General features: G+C 43.5%; 1 protein-coding gene across 2 annotated transcripts in view; it reads right to left on the bottom strand.

Annotated features, from left to right (window-relative positions):
• Nucleotides 1-16,652, bottom strand: part of LOC106600426 (epidermal growth factor receptor) — a 53,616-nt gene that overhangs the window by 16,899 nt on the left and 20,065 nt on the right. The window contains exons 1-6 of one of the 2 annotated variants that reach the window (XM_014191767.2): nucleotides 12,414-12,434; nucleotides 2,116-2,267; nucleotides 1,435-1,621; nucleotides 822-953; nucleotides 458-526; nucleotides 215-333 (exon numbers count right to left, since the gene is read on the bottom strand). In XM_014191767.2, the coding sequence (XP_014047242.2) occupies nucleotides 215-333; nucleotides 458-526; nucleotides 822-953; nucleotides 1,435-1,621; nucleotides 2,116-2,205 (597 nt within the window). In that variant the 5' untranslated portion in view covers nucleotides 2,206-2,267; nucleotides 12,414-12,434. Of the gene's footprint in view, nucleotides 1-214; nucleotides 334-457; nucleotides 527-821; nucleotides 954-1,434; nucleotides 1,622-2,115; nucleotides 2,268-12,413; nucleotides 12,435-16,652 lie in introns of those variants that run through there. The other variant, XM_014191766.2, reaches the window with a different exon arrangement.

Below are 16,652 nucleotides of genomic sequence, written 5' to 3' on the forward strand. Positions count from 1 at the left end.
GTCTCTCACCAGCCACTCTAGGTCTGGGTCAGATACAGTGTGAAGATGGGTTAGGGTTATGGTTAGGGTCTCTCACCAGACAGTCTGTAGGTCTGGGTCAGATACAGTGTGAAGATGGGTTAGGGTTATGGTTAGGGTCTCTCACCAGACAGTCTGTAGGTCTGGGTCAGATACAGTGTGAAGATGGGTTAGGGTTACGGTTAGGGTCTCTCACCAGACAGTCTGTAGGTCTGGGTCCAGTGCAGCCAGCAGCACAGTGTTCGTTGCAGCAGTCGATGGGAGACGGACCCTTACACCTCTTAGAGCACTGCTGGGCACAGTTTAGCTTCGTCACTAGACGGAAGGAAAACAGCATCAGTAATGTGCAAGTGCCAGTTATGATATCATACAACTATGCCCTTGTTTTTGTCTTACGGTATACCTTTCAACAATATTAGAGTATGGTTTACAGACTTACATGTCTGGCAGTGTTCTGGGCCGGGCGCCCAACATGAACCATTGAAGCATCCAGGATCACATTTTTTACCTACAGAAAATATATCAAAATAATAGTTCAAGAACTCTGCAACTTCAGTGTACTTTAATACTTTATAGTGTACTTCGGTATTTTAATGTTCAATAAAGCAAAGTTAGAGTATTTGATTAGTTGAAAGTTAAACATGACTGTTGGCTGCGCTGGGTGAAGCAGCTTCCTGTTAATATCTAACAACATGAACAAATCTAGCCTCAAGGGTGTATAAAAACACAAATCATTGAATGGGATTATGGTAGGTGCATTTATGTGACGCATTGTTTAATGTGCTGTAACAGGAGCTCCTTACAGAGACGATTTCTGTTGGGTTCAGGTAACTGCATGTTGGGTTTGCTGTCAATGTCCACGATGTCCAACCACTGGATGGTCTCCACGTTACACAGCTGGTTGCCTGAGAACTTCACTCCTCCTTTCAGGATCTCTGGAAAACGGAGAGAGATGCGTTTATTTTCAGATGGATGTTGATGTGAATTAATCAATGTAATAAAACGGTGTAGATAACCTTACTCCAAAAGCAACCCTAACCATAGCTTCGTGTCCACATCCTGGTTCAACCCTAACCCTAGCCTCAACCCTAACCCCAGCTTCGTGTCCACATCCTGGTTCAACCCTAACCCTAGCCTCAACCCTAACCCCAGCTTCGTGTCCACATCCTGGTTCATACCCTAACCCTAGCCTCAACCCTAACCCCAGCTTCATGTTCACATCCTGGTTCATACCCTAACCCTAGCTTCATGTTCACATCCTGGTTCAAACCTAACCAGAGCCTCAATCACAACCCTTGCTTTATGGACACAACCTGGTTAAGCCCTAACCATAGCCTCAATCACAACCCTAACCCTCATTATGCGGCTGGGTACAGAGTCTGCCTGGGCAGAGCAGGGACAGGCCGAGAGACTGACCTGTGAGGCTGGTCAGAGGCAGCTCGGTGGTGCCTGCTCCCATTGACTTGTTATGGTTCATCAACACAGCCAGGGCAAAGCCATCGTTGTAGAGAGTGTGGCCTCGGATGATGCGCAGGTTGTCCAGGGGAATCCTGTTGGCTGTGTTGAGGGCGATCAGAACATAGCCACCCACCTCCTGAATGGACTGTGGACAAACAAGGAAACATTTGGGTTAGGCCTTGTCTTCACACACTATGCCAGGGGTGAACAACTTCAGACCTAGAGGCTCCAGCTCAGGTGCTACTGGTTTTCACCTGTCTATAACCTCATAGCTAGACAAGGTTCACAGAAGGTTACCACCGGTAACCCACTGAACCTAGTCACAAGTATGAGCGCAACCTAAGAGACTATCTCAACTGAAGCTGTAAGGGTCTAATGAGGTGTTTTGGACAGCTTACCCGTTGAAATAGCTTTGGACCATGTTAAAACAAGCCTGTGAGAATATTTTTTTTGCAGCTGTGATGTTTTCATCCAGTAATGCTTTCTCCAATGCTTTCTCCAAACAAAGGGGTTCCTTACCTGTAGCCTGATCCAAGAACTGTTTGTGCCATCTTGACATCTCCTATGGTCATTGTTCATAGGAGCTGACAAGACAGCGCAAACAGGTCTGGGACCAGGCTAACGTTCCTTTTATCTTACCCTGAGGAAAGACAGATCATGGTGGTCTTCCATGTGTGTGACCTCCAGGTTCTCCAGGACAATGGTACAATTGCTGTAGGTCTTGACCATGTTCAAGTAGTGGCCCTCTTTTGACCCCAGAAGGCTGAACCGGTTAGTGATGCCCTGGCATACTGAGGGGGGGGGTAGAGGAGAAGATGATTAGAAATCATCCAGGAAAGGAGAAGACAGAACACCTGAGTGAAAAGTGACTGTACTTGAATTTCACAATGAACATGGAGAAACTGCTGCCTTGATCCAGACAGGAATATCCTAGCTACTAAGCACCCTTACATGGATAGTGATATTCATCATGCATAGTCACTGTTAAAATGTACACTGGCATACCCAAGACAACAAAGTACACCGACTCTCTGATTCACTTCTGCCTCTCTCCACACACGTGTGTCAGAGGAGCTTAAGTTGTCTTGTTTCTTTGTTTGTAGGTGTGAGCTGTGCTGTGCACAGTCATACTTTGGTTCATTCAATAGCATTAAATAGCTGAGCTGGAAATGAATCTAGAATGGGGAATTGATCCCTACGATGCTGGCGCTTACTCATGAGTCGCTGTGTGCTCTGAGCTGGCCGACCATATTTATCTTGGCCCAGACTCTTTCCATTGCTATTCTGGCTAGTTAAAACAAAAGCCTTGAGTTTCTGCACCGTGTCAACTCTTGTGCAGAAATATTTTGAGTTCCTCTTCACAAACAGGCGTTTCATGGGGATTATCTATTCCACTCATCTCCCTGTCACAACGAAGAATATTGGCAACATTAGAGGGACGTTATCGGTCCATGAATGCGGCATCTTCTGAAGTTTATGAGCCGACAGGTTTTGGAGTTAGATAACAATGATTATTTAAAGGTCCTGAACAGTCAAAATCATGTTTTTCATGAAATTGGTTGATATTTGGATGAAACCAGATCAAAGTATGATGACCAAAGTATGAAAAATGACTGTTGCTTCTACATTGATGAAGTTTGATCATAAAGTTACTGGTCCCCTCTGTAACTGACAATTAACCTGTCAGGGAGCTGGAGGGAGATACACCCTCCTCCATGTCAAACACTTGGATTCAGGAGGCGGGATTACTAAGGGGATAGGGTGACATCACCCTAACGCTCATTTTATTAAAGTAATGTTAACATGATATTCTCTTACCTAATTTAAATAAGTACCGCCTTGTAACCAACACCGGAGAAGGTGTGTTTGTGTGGTCGTGGTTTATAGAGCTAGGTAGCTATTTTACTGGTGCCAAAATTTGACTGTTGGGTGTCTGTCAGCAAATATAATTAAAAGTTTACACGATTCATCTATGGCAAAGATATTTACATGTTTCCCCTTTCATCTGTGTCTGGTGTTAGCTAGTTACTGGCTAGCTAGGTCTTCAGCCAGCATGGAACAAAATGGGGGGAAAGGTCATTCAAAACACCGACACAGTTGTCAAGTTAACACATCTGTCAGTGCAGCTGTGAACCATATCCCAAGAGACATGACAAACGGGAGATGTATATATACAGTTGAAGTCGGAAGTTTACATGCACTTAGGTTGGAGTCATTAAAACTTGTTTTTCAAACGCTCCACAAAATTCTTGTTAACAAACTATAGTTTTGGCAAGTCGGTTAGGACATCTACTTTGTGCATGACAAGTAATTTTTCCAACAATTGTTTACAGACAGACTATTTAACTTATAATTCACTGTATCACAATTCCAGTGGGTCAGAAGTTTACATACACTAAGTTGACTGTGCCTTTAAACAGGCTTGAAAAATTCCAGAAAATGATGTCATGGCTTTAGAAGCGTCTGATAGGCTAATTAACATCATTTGAGTCAGTTGGAGGTGTACCTGTGGATGTATTTCAAGGCCTACCTTCAAACTCAGTGCCTCTTTGCTTGACATCATGGGAAAATCAAAAGAAATCAGCCAAGACCTCAGAAAAAAAATTGTAGAACTCCACAAGTCTGGTTCATCCTTGGGAGCAATTTCCAAACGCCTGAAGGTACCACTTTCATCTGTACAAACAATAGCACGCGAGAATAAACACCATGGACCCACGCTGCCGTCATAACACTCAGGAAGGAGACGCGTTCTGTCTCCTAGAGATGACCGTACTTTGGTGCGAAAAGTCCTAATCAATCCCAGAACAACAGCAAAGGACCTTGTGAAAATGCTGGAGGAAACAGGTACAAAAGTATCTATATCCACAGTAAAATGAGTCCTATGTCAACATAACCTGAAAGGACGCTCAGCAAGGAAGAAGCCACTGCTCCAAAACCGCAATAAAAAAGCCAGACTACGGTTTGCAACTGCACATGGGAACAAAGATCGTACTTTTTGGAGAAATGTCCTCTGGTCTGATGAAACAAAAATAGAAATGTTTGGCCATAATGACCATCGTTATGTTTGGAGGAAAAAGGGGGATGCTCGCAAGCTGAAGAACACCATCCCAACCGTGAAGCATGGGGGTGGCAGCATCATGTTGTGGGGGTGCTTTGCTGCAGGAGGGACTGGTGCACTTCACAAAATAGATGGCGTCATGAGGAAGGAAAATTATGTGGATATATTGAAGAAACATCTCAAGACATCAGTCAGGAAGTTGAAGCTTGGTCGCAAATGGTTCTTCAAAATGGACAATGACCCCAAGCATACTTCCAAAGTTGTGGCAAAATGGCTTAAGGATAACAAAGTCAAGGTATTGGAGTGGCCATCACAAAGCCCTGACCTCAATCCTATAGACAATGTGTGGGCAGAACTGAAAAAGTGTGTGCGAGCAATGAGGCCAACAAACCTGACTCAGTTACACCAGCTCTGTCAGGAGGAATGGGCCAAAATTCACCCAACTTATTGTGGGAAGCTTGTGGAAGGCTACCCAAAACGTTTGACCCAAGTTAAACAATTGAAAGGCAAAGCTACCAAATACTAATTGAGTGTATGCAAACTTATGACCCACTGGGAATGTGATGAAAGAAATAAAAGCTGAAATAAATTATTCTCTCTACTATTATTCTGACATTTCACATTCTTAAAATAAAGTGGTGATCCTAACTGACCTAAAACAGGGATTTTTTTACTTGGATTAAATGTCAGGAATTGTGAAATACTGAGTTTAAATGTATTTGGCTAAGGTGTATGTAAACTTCCGACTTCAACTGTATATAAAAAAATACATAATTGATGCAATTTCAATGTTGTTTGAGTTGCTTTGTGTGTCACCAAATTTGATTGAGATGATTTTACTGCAATTATGCATCCAAGTTTCTTGACATAGGTGGGGCCAGTACAAAAAAAATAAAAAATAATAATAAAAAATTTTTAAAAAAAATGCATGAAATTAAATGTATGAAATGTATGCATTCACTACTGTAAGTCCCTCTGGATAAGAGCGTCTGCTAAATGACTAAAATGTTAAAATGTGTTTCAAAGAGCTCTCAGTCAAGGCCAGCTCATGAATATAAACTTTTCGTCCACTCAGCTTGTCTTTTGAAAATTGATTGGTTGTTAGCCATGAAAGAAAAAGTTTTGTTTTATAGCATTTCTATACCCCCCCAAAATATATAATGGGTGATATTTTAGTCACTCAAAAGGCTATTTTCAGGACCTTTAAGACATTTGTGGAAATTAAAGCTGGAGCCATATTGGAATACAACTCCCATTCTTGGCACAATTAAAAAAATGTCTCAGGCTCTTCCAAGTGCTGATAACATGTATGTACACACAGGCTCTAGCACCAACAATAGAGCCATTGAGCGAGCCAGGACAACAAACGCCTACGATAAAAGGCTGATAATGCTGTAATCTACTCTTACATAACCCGTGCTCGGATAAGCAAAGGCAAGGAGGCAGTATTAGCGACAAGTATGCAGAGGAAGACAAGAGGATCCTTTACATAGTAGTAGAGACTGTCTGAGGAGAATGTGGGTCTGGAGGAAACAGGTCACCTTACTGACTTCCTGTTCATTCTGTCTGTCTGTCCCTTGAGCTGGTCTGACAGGCTGTTGAGGCTGACAGGCTGTTGACACTGTGATACTGTGAATCAGGGGCAGATTTTATTTAATTGAACCTTTATTTAACTAGGCAAATCAGTTAAAGAACAAACAGATTTTGACTTTGTCAGCTTGGGGATTCGATCCACATGAGGAAAGATGCGTGGTTTCCCAAGCACCATCACACATTAAAGACCACAAGTGATCAACTATAGACGACTGTACAGTACATAGTTAAATGTGGAATAAAATAACATTTGAACAAACAGAGTAGCCTGGGCTCGAACCAGGGACCCTCTGCACCACAACACTTCACACTCAATAAGCAGCATTCTAACCAATCACTCGAGCAAAACTATGGTCGTGGTTGAGCAAGAGCGACACTACTTTACTTTACATTCTGGTAAATGTGTCCCTGGTGTCTGAGTAAGAGCTTTGGGACAAACAAATCATTTATCTTCCTCAAATTCAAGTCAGTAGCTAGGTTTCCATCCAATTGGCGACAGATTGTCATGCGAAGATTCTAAAATCCGCAAAAAAGATCCCACCTTGTCTAGCGTATTTTGTTTTGTCGACATTTGGAAAGTTTACAGAAAAATTCTGTTTCCATCAGGCCTGTCATGACATTTTTTTTTTATCAGACATGTTCTTTACTCGCATGAAATGGTTGGATGGGAACCTGGTTACCTTCTGTTGTTGTAGTGTTCATAGGAATACATTCCTAAACATGCCTGGTCCTGACAGCAAAGTCAGAACACGCTGCAGAACTCAAGAAGCAGCCTCAGCATAAGACACACCTTACTAACACAACACTATGCTCTCATACACTGGCCTTTTCATTTCCAAGAATGGAGGAAATAAACATATCTTTACTAAGGAGTATTATTCTAACAAAGCTTGTCCTCTTGAAATGATACCATATGGAACTTCATAATGGAACTGGAAACACAAATGTCAAAGTAATATTTTACTCTATTTATTTACTCCTTCCATGGTACACTTCACTTGTTTGTTATTACTAGCTCTTGTGATCAGTTGACATGAGCTAGCCTGGTCCCAGATCTGTTTGTGCTGTCTTTCCAATTTATCTGGTCATTGTCTCGCTGAAAACATAGGAGCTGGCAATATAGCACAAAAAGATCTGGGACCAGGCTAGCGATGGGGCCAATCAGAGAGAGAGTATAGGACCTTGAACAGCTGTGTTCCTTGGTGAAGCCCTTACGTTCTAGTCCTCATTAACAAGTCCCTGAGGGGACACCCTGACATGAACCCTTATCATCCACTGCACTGGCCCAAGGGTGCGTCCCAAATGGCACCCTATTCCATTTAGAATGCACTGCTCTGGTCCAAAGTAGTGCACTACACAGGGAACAGGGTGCTATTTGGGATGCAGCCTAACACCCTAACTCTGTGGCAATAGAGGCAGACCCAAACCTCCTAACCCCTAGCAACAGAGGCAGACTCAGGATGCTACTGTAGAAAGCTGCCTCTTTTGTTTTAATTAGGAGAGCCATGATGTGAGATTTAATAAATGTAATTAACTCAATTATGACTGACGGAAAGGCCGAAGAGGAATAAACCAAAAACATCACAACCTGTCTATATACAGTATACAGAGAGGTAATGCATTAACGTATTAACCATCATTTGACATCCCAGATAGATCGTCATAGGGAGTGATATCATATGATTACTGTTGTGTGCCATAAGCATCACTTCCAATATCAAACTACACGTTCGGCTACAATCAGGCCTAAAACCTGACCATGTGTCTCGTCGCCGTTGCCCTTCTCTCATGGAGAGGTTTTCCCCTTTTCAATTTTTATTTTCTTTTGTGTTATTGACTGTACGTTTGTTTATGTGTAACTCTGTGTTGTTGTTTTTGTTACACTGCTTTGCTTTATCTTGGCCAGGTCGCAGTTGTAAATGTGAACTTGTTCTCAACTGGCCTACCTGGTTAAATAAAGGTGAAATAAATAAACAAATAAAAAATCTTCTTATATGTCAGTGGTATATTCAGTCTGAAGAAAAAGTGTGTGTGTGTGTGTGTGTGTGTGTGTGTGTGTGTGTGCGTGTGTGTGTGCACGCGTGTGAGTGTGTAAGCCATGGTAAACATTGCACTGTATTTGCCTACTGATTTCATCAACAGTTTTATGGCAGACCCAGGCGGTGCTCTAAACGACCTGACATTACACCACCATAAAACGACTTACTGCGTACGCCACGACAAGAAGAAACCCCAAATAAAGTGCGTCATTTCAGATGCAGCCTTCGGCGGTTAGAATAACACCACGCTCGTGATTATGAGAGAATCATGGATTTATAACGAATGCCAGATGAACAGTCGAAATTGAAAACAAACTTTGGTGCAAATGATGCAATCATCTGCCTCTACATGGATCTGAGAACTACTCCAATACGTGTGCCCTAGTCAGACATCATTCCATTACAATCCTTCATGAGACCCGAATGTGGAAATACTACATCAAAAACCCACAAGTAGCTAAATTGTACCGGATGCGCCGTTTCTTCCGTCACACCTGATGCACGTTTGACTCATCGAGAATGACAGTACCGTCACTTTACATAAGATGCAGAGGGAGTGGTTTCTGAGGATGTCAATGGGATGAGTGAGGAGGTCGTTTGTGATATTGTTAAAATGCTTCGCTGATTGCTTCACTTCCTTTCCGCCCAGCTGCGGTGACGTCGCTTACTATGCCAGGAGTCGAGGAGGAGCAGGCAGGGAGTGGCGGCTCTGGCAAGTCTCCAGAACCTCTACCTCTTTGTGTGTGTTATGTAATCAGGTAAACGACTTCCTGTTCGAGAGGCTCAGTTGTACAGAACATTCTCTGGATCGCCGTGTGCTGCTGCACTAACAACGCCGCGCACACACACGCACGCACGCACACGCACCACACACACACACACACACATCCTAGACTAACCTGATCATTAGTCATCTGAGCTTGTTTCAATGTGCAGTCACATATCTGCCTTTTGATGTTTTCCTGCTGGACTAGTGTTAGAACTCAAGGTTGTGAAAGCAGATTTCTTGTTTCTGGAGGCTATCAGATCTTTAAACTGCAGGACGTGTAATGAGGCAACTACTTCACCTCCACAAGTTAATTTTATTACAGCATTAACATTGCATTGCTATAAAAAGTTGTGACTAAAAGGGTGTTTGCAAGGAACCTCTGTAGGTCTATTACGGTGAGGAATCTGGCCAAGTTGAATTCTGTATCAAGAATTGCTCTAATTTCACAAAAGCAAAACGGTAAACAATATTCATATGCCAACTGGGTTGTACTAATGTATCTATAGCCTATCTTCAGTAAAGGGAATGATGATTGACAGCCCGTTCTACTGGGAGAAACAGAAATGATCCAACAATCTTGTTTCCTTCCCCTCATTCACTACCTGCAATTCAATTCACTGCCACCAGAGTCGGATAATTACATTAGTGAAATTTGACTCATAATTAATGGGGAAGTGGCTATGTTCATTGATATTCTTGTTTATTCCTCCCCCCGAAGAAAGAATCACAGCAGAGTAGCCCAACCGCCAGTGTTATCCTCTCTTTAATACAAATCAATACAAACACTCATTTCCTTAGTAAGACTTAGGCTACATTTCTATTAATGCAGAATGATAGGATCATCAACGTAACATTAAATACATGTAATAAATTGTACGAAGAATGTAATAAGAAGAATCATCTATTTCCTATTCAGCAATCTATCTCCTAAACGCAACGACCCCACGCTTCTGAATGGAAAAACAGATGCATTGTGTAGCAGTTCTTCTGCTTTCCTTGGATGCAGTACAAAGTATAGGCTCCTCGGGGGTGCAGTGGACTGCCTCAAGTTTCCATCCACACCCCCAGATTCGACGGGAGCATAATCTCAAAGGCCCACTATCTGAGGGAGGAAAATAAAGCACTTCCCCCATACTTCCTGTGCATTGAGCACAAACTTCCTCCTCCCTCCTCTCCTCCTTTCTGATTGGCTGATGTTGACGAGGGGGTGAGGGATCAAGTCCCGATTTCGCCATATGATTCAAAATGAATACTAATGCAGTTAACATACACAGGTACGTATCCTAATAAAAAAACCTTCATTCTGAGAAGTACCCTGTTTAGGTCTACTGTGCAAGAATAGGCCTACAGACTTGCAGTTAAAGAATCCCGTCCTAATATCCTGCTCTTTGTACTGTGAGGCCAGGGGAAGACTTCATCTTCCTCTGCGTGGGAGACGCATGTAGCATCAATCCCTTTGAGAAAACAACTCGGGGCATCTCAGAAGAAAAAGGGTCCACAATGGGATTGGAGGGTGGCGGATACCCCCCCCCCGTACCCCTCAGGATTGCAGAGAGGACAAAACACCAGCCCAGCTGTGGAGCACAAGGAGCACAGGGCAAGCAAACACCAGTGAATGCTGTGAATGACCGATGATCCCTTCTAACTGTGTCCACTTCCATTTACGTGAATCTATCTGGAGAGCAGATTGAGCCCTCTGTAAGCACAACACAACTCCATGACTTCTCACTGGAAGAGCTCTTACAGTTTGAGCTGAAAGTAAACGGCTTTGAAAATGTAGCCTTTCGGAGCGATTTGGTCCTTTAGAACTCTGAGGGAAAAGAGACCAAATAAAGGCCAAAAGGCTAATATTTACCCCAGTTAGAGAGTGTTCCTGTACAAACACATAGTGTTCTCTAGCAGTCACTGAGACACTCCAGATATCTGCAGCAGAAGGGTCAGTCGTATGTTTACTCTGTGACCCTGTGGTGGAATGCTGGAATAGACCCAGTCACTCTGCACTGTTGCACAGCACACACACCGTTTCGTGTAAATCGCAACAATAACTAAGAAGAGGGGAGAAGTTCATAGGAGCACTTCAAATTTGGTTTGAGAAACGAAGGCGTTTATTTTTTTTTGAAATGACAAAAAAAAATGACATCCCAAATATTTGGAATAAGCAAAGGCTTTGATTTCTGGTCAAACAGATGGTAAAGGGATCTAGCGAATACATCTAGCAGAAAAAGTCATAAGGTATTAGAAATACATGACACACATACACAGTCATGTTGAAGTAATGGCTAATATCAACGTTTAAATTTAGTTTTGCAGAAATTGTGCCTTCTGTACGTTTAAGAAACATTTCCTGGTCTTGATATTTTCAATAGTGAAAGTACACAGAAGTAACAAGTAAATATGAGGACCTCTGTGTAGCTATGGCCCTGTAGAGCCCTGTAGAGTACAGTAGAGTACAGTATAATTTACTGTACTGTACTGTGCTGTACTGTATAGGGGTGTGAACGTTTAAACGTTAAAACCTTTGAATTAAGTTGGGATCCTTAACCTAGGACAAACCGGGACATAGACAAAACCTCCAGGGGGACATGACACAACATCCCAAGAACGTCCTAAAAATGTCCTCGGGGATGTCCCCGGGATAAACCTGGAACTAGACAAAACCTCCAGGGCACCATGACATAACGTCCCAAGAACGTCCTAAAAATGTCTTTGGGGACGTCCCTGGGACAAACTAGAAAAAGGTTCCCCAGAGAACGGTCCCTTGGGACATCACACAACGTCCTAAGAACTAGCAAAATGACATTCCTGAGAACGTCCTAAAAAGGCCCTGACATGGTCCTCAGTGACGTCCTGGGAACTTACAGGGAACTAGACAAAGGTCCCCCAGAGAACGTTCCCTTGGGAACTGTCACGCAACGTTCTCAGAACGTCAAAGGGATAACTTCTCGCCGAAACTCTTAAGGGAAGTAATGGGAACGTCGCCGAATCTCCTCAGGACATCCCTATTTGCTGTGATGTAGGCTTGGCATACACAGAGCTGCTGTTCGATACTGATATTGATACAAGAAGCTCTTTTCATGGCATTCAAGTCGGTGATCCCTTGAATTGACACAGTGATCCCTGGTCACACAACAGACTCTTCATTCATTTACTTGAACTATCAATGGCGCATTCACTGCTCCTAATGATGCCCTTTTGTGGCCACAGAAAGAGATATTATAGATGTGCAAATAACCAAGTAAAATAATCAATTTATTTTAGCTTGCCAGTGACCATAGATATCTACACCAGTATCACTTCCCACAGCTGTCCCATATAGAAGACCATAATTCAATCTGGGCTTTATAATCATTAGACACCCATGTCATAAACATACTTGGCACCATTTGTATGTGCTATCCATTGCTCTGTTTTTAAATCACACTGCATCCCACCAGTCACCCAACACTCTATCCCTTTTAAAATCCAAGAATTTACCCACCAGCCTCCTTAAACGTTCAACAGTCTGCCCACTTCCTCCTTTCCTTCTTTCACTCCAGACATTCTCCCCATTGTCCCCTTTTAGGCTCAAGACATTCTACCCCATCACCCCCTCCTCTCCCAGTGTCTCCCCCCTTCCACTGCAAACACTATCCTCCTCTTTAACAATCCCACAGGAAGTCAGAGAGAGGAAGACTGGAGAGAGAGTGGGCGGTAGAGAGACCGGCAAGACAAACTCACTGCTGCCTGCTAACTCACTGACGCACGCACACCACTTACACTCACACACACACACTTTTGTATTGCTATACTTGTTGGGACCAAAGAATTGTGGGGACCAAATTCCTATTTTCCCTAACCCCTAACCCTAAATCTAACTCTAACCTTAACCTTTAACCTAACCATAAATCTAAACTTAACCCCAAAACCCTAAACCTAAACCTAACCCGTAAGCCTAAATAAAAAATGCAAAAAACATTTGTGGGGACAAGCAAAATGTCCCCACTTGTCCAAATGTTCCTTGTTTTACTATCCTGTGAGGGCTATTCACAAGTACTAGAAGGTTGTGGAGGCATTTCCCATTTCCTTTACCAATGCTTTTTAGAGAACCATGCCTGGAAAAGGAGGGGGGGGGCAAGAACCACAGGCAGAAAAACCCCCACATTTCACACATCATTCCAGCAAGAAAAAGCAGCTGTAATTCGGGAATGCCCTATTTGTTTGGTTTCAGCAGAATTCCCAAAGCCATCCCGGGTCCGAGTGGAGCCAAGCAGAGCAGCACGCAGCACAGATTAGGAAGGCTGAGCTCTCTGTCCTTAACAGCATCTAAGGGCACAGGAGATAAAGACACTGGTTTCCTCTTCCTCTACACTGAAAGCTCCAGTTAACTCATGGTAGTCAGGGGTAGTGAGTTGAACCTGATATAAACTTTTAAATGGGACAGATTGAAAACAGTTCATACTTGGGAAGCGTAAAAGGGATATCAGGGATCAAACTGAATTTCTCCTAGTACTGTTCCTGTGTGATTCTAACCACGTGTGCCAACTCAGCTACTGCCTTAGTCACATCCCTATTAACTAACTCCATGGCCTCTTCCTCTCTGGACCCATAAAAAGGCATACATACTTTAAAAGAGACTGAGGTTTTAGTCCGTAAGCGGCATTGTGTTGCTCAGCTCTTACTCACCGTCACTTTCACCCCCTGGTCTACGCATTAAGCAGACTGAGACTGGAGGCCTTTACTATAGCCTCCTAGTGATGAATAGTTTCCTCCTCATTCAATCACACACACACACACACACACACACACACACACACACACACACACACACACACACACACACACACACACACAGTCTTGTACAGCTAACCTCGTGGGGACACACAATTCAATCCCATTCAAATTCCTATTTTCCCTAACCCCTAACCATTAACCTAACCCTAACCCATACTCTTACCCTAATCTTAACCCTAACCTCAAAACCTAGCCTTAACCCTAGCTCCTAACCTTAACCCTAAAACTAACCCTAGCTCCTAACCCTGAACCTTAACGTAATTCTAACCCTAACACTACTTATAACCTTAACCTTAAACCCCCTAGAGATAGCATTTGACCTCGTGGGGACTAACAAAATGTCCCCAGTTGGTCAGATTTTTGTTAGTTTACTATTCTTGTGGACACACACACACACACACACACACACACACACACACCACACACGCACACTGAGGGTAGCTAGCTACTAGCTAAGTGATTCAACAGAGGCCCAACTTTGCGACACTTCCGGGAACGCTTTCGCGAAGCAGACTCGACTTCTATAATTATTCTCGAATTTATAAAGGCAAAACCTAGATTCGAGCCAATGTCTTAAGTAGCTGAACATGTCATTACTTCAACCTTGTGAGTGACAAACTGACACATTTTCATTTTCGTTCAAAATAACTTCATATCGAAGGGGTGCCTTTGATTTGACGGCATGCATATGCACAGTTCGGCGCGACACGACCATTAGACCTAACGACGTGTTTCTGCGCACGAGTTTAGCTAGCTAACGTCGTCCTGACATCGCCTACAAGTGTGATTGGGAATTTCCTTTGGATAAGCAGTTTCTTGGCCCCTTCACACTAAACCGTCTTAGCTTGTGTAGTTGTCTAAGGAGCCCTCTGAATTAACGACACTGCGAAAGGGGGATTTGGTTACATTGTGTCTTATATTGGCCCAAAGTGTGACCAATTCCATTTTCACCGTGAAGCTCAACAGAATTTAGTTATGACTTGGAGATGACACATCAAACTGAAATGCCTAAAATGTGAAAGACGTGCCAAGAGCTTGGGGTATAACGACAAGTATTCAGCTCGGTAATAATCTTCAGAGTATTGAGAAAGCAATCCCCTTATCTGGAAATTGTGCAAACAATATGATATGAAACCCGACATTAAAACGCTGTAACATTTCCCTTGTCTGAAAAATCTCACACAGAAACAGAGGCTCATATGGCCTCTAACGTTAGATTAGGGGTGTGTGATTGAAATCACCCTTGTTCTTTGTGACAAAAAGACATATCACATATGGTTGGTAACGGAAGCCAAAACAATGACTTGTTTTTTTAAGCTAGTTGTTTGAAGTGATCATGGTTGCAGTGCGGAACGGAGGACAGTTGTTTTAAAGCCGCCCCCTCATCTCACCGGATACAAAGCAGTGCTGTTGGCAGGGACCACAGGACCTCGGTGCTGAGCGCTGGCTGTTTTGCGTCACTCATCAAAGGGTCTGGGTCTTGGCCGGACAGCGAATCGTTCCCCTATCAGGGTGTAATGCACTCACTTCTGAGCCTTAGGGCCCTTGCTCAGAGTCAGTATGTGTGAGACACACTCTATACTACATACAGTACACACAGACCAGGAGTGGGTAGCTAGGGAGAAGATACACTGCAAGACCAAAAGTACGCGGACACCTGCTCGTCGAACATCTCATTCCAAAATCATGGACATTAATATGGAGTTGGTCCCCCCTTTTGCTGCTATAACAGCCTCCACTCTTCTGGGAAGGCTTTCTACTAGATGTTGGAACATTGCTGCAGGGACTTGTTTCCATTCAGCCACAAGAGCATTAGTGAGGTCGGTCACTGATGTTGGTTGATTAGGCCTGGCTCGAAGTCGGCGTTCCAATTCATCCCAAAGGTTTTCGATGGGGTTGAGGTCAGGGCTCTGTGCAGGCCAGTCAAGTTCTTCCACACCTATCTTGACAAACCATTTCTGTATGGACCTCGCTTTGTGCATGGGGGCATTGTCATGCTGAAACAGGAAAGGGCCATTCCCAAAAGTTGGAAGCACAGAATCGTCTAGAATGTCATTGTATGCTGTAGTGTTAAGATTTCCCTTCCCTGGAACTAAGGGGCCTAGCCCGAACCATGAAAAACAGCTTCGGACCATTATTCCTCCTCCACCAAACTTTACAGTTGGCACTATGCATTCGGGCAAGTAGCGTTCTCCTGACGTCTGCCAAACCCAGATTCGTCCGTCGGACTGCCAGATGGTGAAGCTTTACACCACTCCAGCTGAAGCTTGGAATTGCACATGGTGATCTTAGGCTTGTGTGCAGCTGCTTGGTCATGTAAACCCATTTCATGAAGCTACCGACTAACAGGTATTGTGCTGACGTTGCTTCCAGAGGCAGTTTGGAACTTGGTAGTGAGTGTTGCAACCGAGGACAGACAATTTTTACACGCTAAGCGCTTCAGCACTCGGTCCAGTTCTGTGAGCTTGTGTGGCCTACCACTTCGCAGCTGAGCCATTGTTGCTCCTAGACCTTTCCATTTCTCTAGCAGGGCAGAAATTTTAAGAACTGACCTGTTGGAAAGGTGGCATCCTATGACGGTGCCATGTTGAAAGTCACTGAGCTCTTCAGTAAGGCCATTCTACTGCCAGTGTTTGTCTATGGAGATTGCATGGATGTGTGCTCGATTTTCTATACCTGTCAGCAACGGGTGTGGCTGAAATAGCCGAATCCACTATTTTGAAGTGGTGTCCACATGCGTTGTATATATAGTGTATGAGGAACATGGACGGTCCTACAACTGTTTGGCTAAAACAGCTATCACACAGTCCAACCAGTGGCATCACAGCATTCTTATTGAGAGACGTGAGCTTCGGATCAAACTCCTCTCAGCAGATGCAATGACGTTTCCTGTAAAAAATGTTGTATGTCTAACTTTCCATGGCCTTTTCAGTTGTAGGTACTGTTG

This window comes from Salmo salar, chromosome ssa03 (genome assembly GCF_905237065.1).
Source record: "Salmo salar chromosome ssa03, Ssal_v3.1, whole genome shotgun sequence".
NCBI classification, from domain to species: domain Eukaryota; kingdom Metazoa; phylum Chordata; class Actinopteri; order Salmoniformes; family Salmonidae; genus Salmo; species Salmo salar.